At 47.0% G+C, this 1,808-nt stretch overlaps 1 protein-coding gene across 1 annotated transcript in view; it reads left to right on the top strand.

Annotated features, from left to right (window-relative positions):
• The window catches only part of Lyrm7 (LYR motif containing 7), a 49,736-nt gene that overhangs the window by 11,978 nt on the left and 35,950 nt on the right, over positions 1-1,808 (top strand). The window contains exons 2-3 of the mRNA XM_023713095.1: positions 728-800; positions 1,718-1,795. Of these exons, the coding sequence (XP_023568863.1) occupies positions 728-800; positions 1,718-1,795 (151 nt within the window). The remainder of the gene's footprint in view (positions 1-727; positions 801-1,717; positions 1,796-1,808) is intronic.

The raw sequence follows: 1,808 nt of genomic DNA on the forward strand, positions 1-1,808 counted from the left end.
TGAGTTCGGAGCCGGGAGCAGGTGTGCACCCTACAACCCTGCGCTGTGGCGGGCCACGCAGGAACCTGCCTGGGTAATGTAGCCAGGCCTTGTGTCAAAATAACAGGACTGCGGCCGTAGCACAGTGGTAGATGGCGCTTAGATTCAATCCCCAGTACCGGGGAAAGAGTGGAGGAGGTGGGATAAATTGTTTGTAATCTCAGCACTCTGGGAGGCTGAGGCAGGAGTATCACAAGTTCAAGACCAACCCAGAGCAATTAAGTGATAAAAAACAAAACCTGTGAAATCTGAGATACCTGTGAGGTCTTGTCTCAAACTAAAAAATGAAAAGGGGCTGGAGGTAAAGCTCAGTGCAGAGGCCCTGGGTTCACTGTGTGTGATTTTAAGAGCAGATTAAAGCTTCAGTAAATTAAGAAAGAGGAGAAGTACTTACTAGGCTAGTAATGTTGTCTACCCTTGCCTGGCTTTTGGCAGAATTACTAGCTTTTTTTCTCTTTTCTGGGAATTGGACCTAAGGACAGCACATGCCAAGCCCTGGCTCTGTCCCTGAGCTGCACCTCCCTGCCTGAGGGGTTTGACACTTAAAGCAAATCGCACAGGGAGTTGCTTTGGCAGAGTAAGAAACAAGCAGAAAGAGAATACTGTGTGAAGACTGTTCATCCTTAGGCTACAATTATGTGAATTGTGCATTTTTTTCTTACGAGGTCTGAATTGGTTTTCTTAGCAGGTTTTACAGCTCTTTAAAACACTGCACAGGACTAGACAACAAGTTTTTAAAAATGATGCCAGAGCTTTGGAAGGTAAATGAATACACATTTTTTTTTACCCTTTTGCAGCTCGTCCGTTGTATAGTTAGCTGCTGTCCTGAGAAACCCTGCCTCAGTGGTCAAGGTCATTTCAGGGAATGGCCTTTACTGTCCTCCCCCATACTGTATTTTACAAAGATTATCTTACATTATGCCAGAAATTAATTAATTAATTAATTTATTTATTTTGCAGTACCAGGGATTGAATTCAGGACCTTGCACTTGCCAGGCAGGCACGTACGCCGCTGAGCTATACCCCCGGCCCAATGTCAGAAACTTAAAGATCCAGCTGTTATTAAAAAAATCAACGGATAAACTGCTAATGGTGGTGCAGTAATCCCCACACCCTAGAGGCTGAAGCAGAGGGTCAGAGGGAGCTCGAGGTCCGCTGGGACTACGTAATGAGAACCTGTCTCAGCCAGCCACATCGGCTAATGGAGGAGAGATGAGAATCAGGATTTCAGCGTCCTCCCCTGCTTGCCTCACGTGCAAGCTGGTAAACCCATTTCTCTGTTAAATAGTGGGCTTTTCACTCTGTAGGACCAGACAATACCATACACAGAGTGAATGGAGCGGGCAGTCTAGGCCTCACGGCAGCTGCCACAGACGCAGCCCAGGGTGCCACTCTCAGTATCCCTGTTTTGGTACTTTCTTTCTCCGAAGTCCCCGCTTTGAAGTGCAGGCCTAGCATCCTTCCTGTTCAGCCCCGCTCTTTGTTTAACCCAGAACCTGAGGAGGCTGCTGGGAAAGTGTCCCCGCTGTCCCCAGGGATTCCGGCTTTTGTAATTCAGCAGACATAAGTAACTCCTTGAATGCTGGGTGCATGCCTTGTATGGACTTCACCCGAGTCCTGTTTCACTTCTCATCTCAGCTTTACCAAATAGGTGCTATTTTAATTCCTATTTTTGCAGATGAGAAAATAGGCAAATATGGAAAGATTTTCCCTACATCACCCTACTTCAGGGGATATGGAGCTGGCTTGACTGAAAGCCCGGGCTCTTC

Source organism: Octodon degus, unplaced genomic scaffold, assembly GCF_000260255.1.
Source record: "Octodon degus isolate 3935 unplaced genomic scaffold, OctDeg1.0 scaffold00029, whole genome shotgun sequence".
Taxonomy (NCBI): domain Eukaryota; kingdom Metazoa; phylum Chordata; class Mammalia; order Rodentia; family Octodontidae; genus Octodon; species Octodon degus.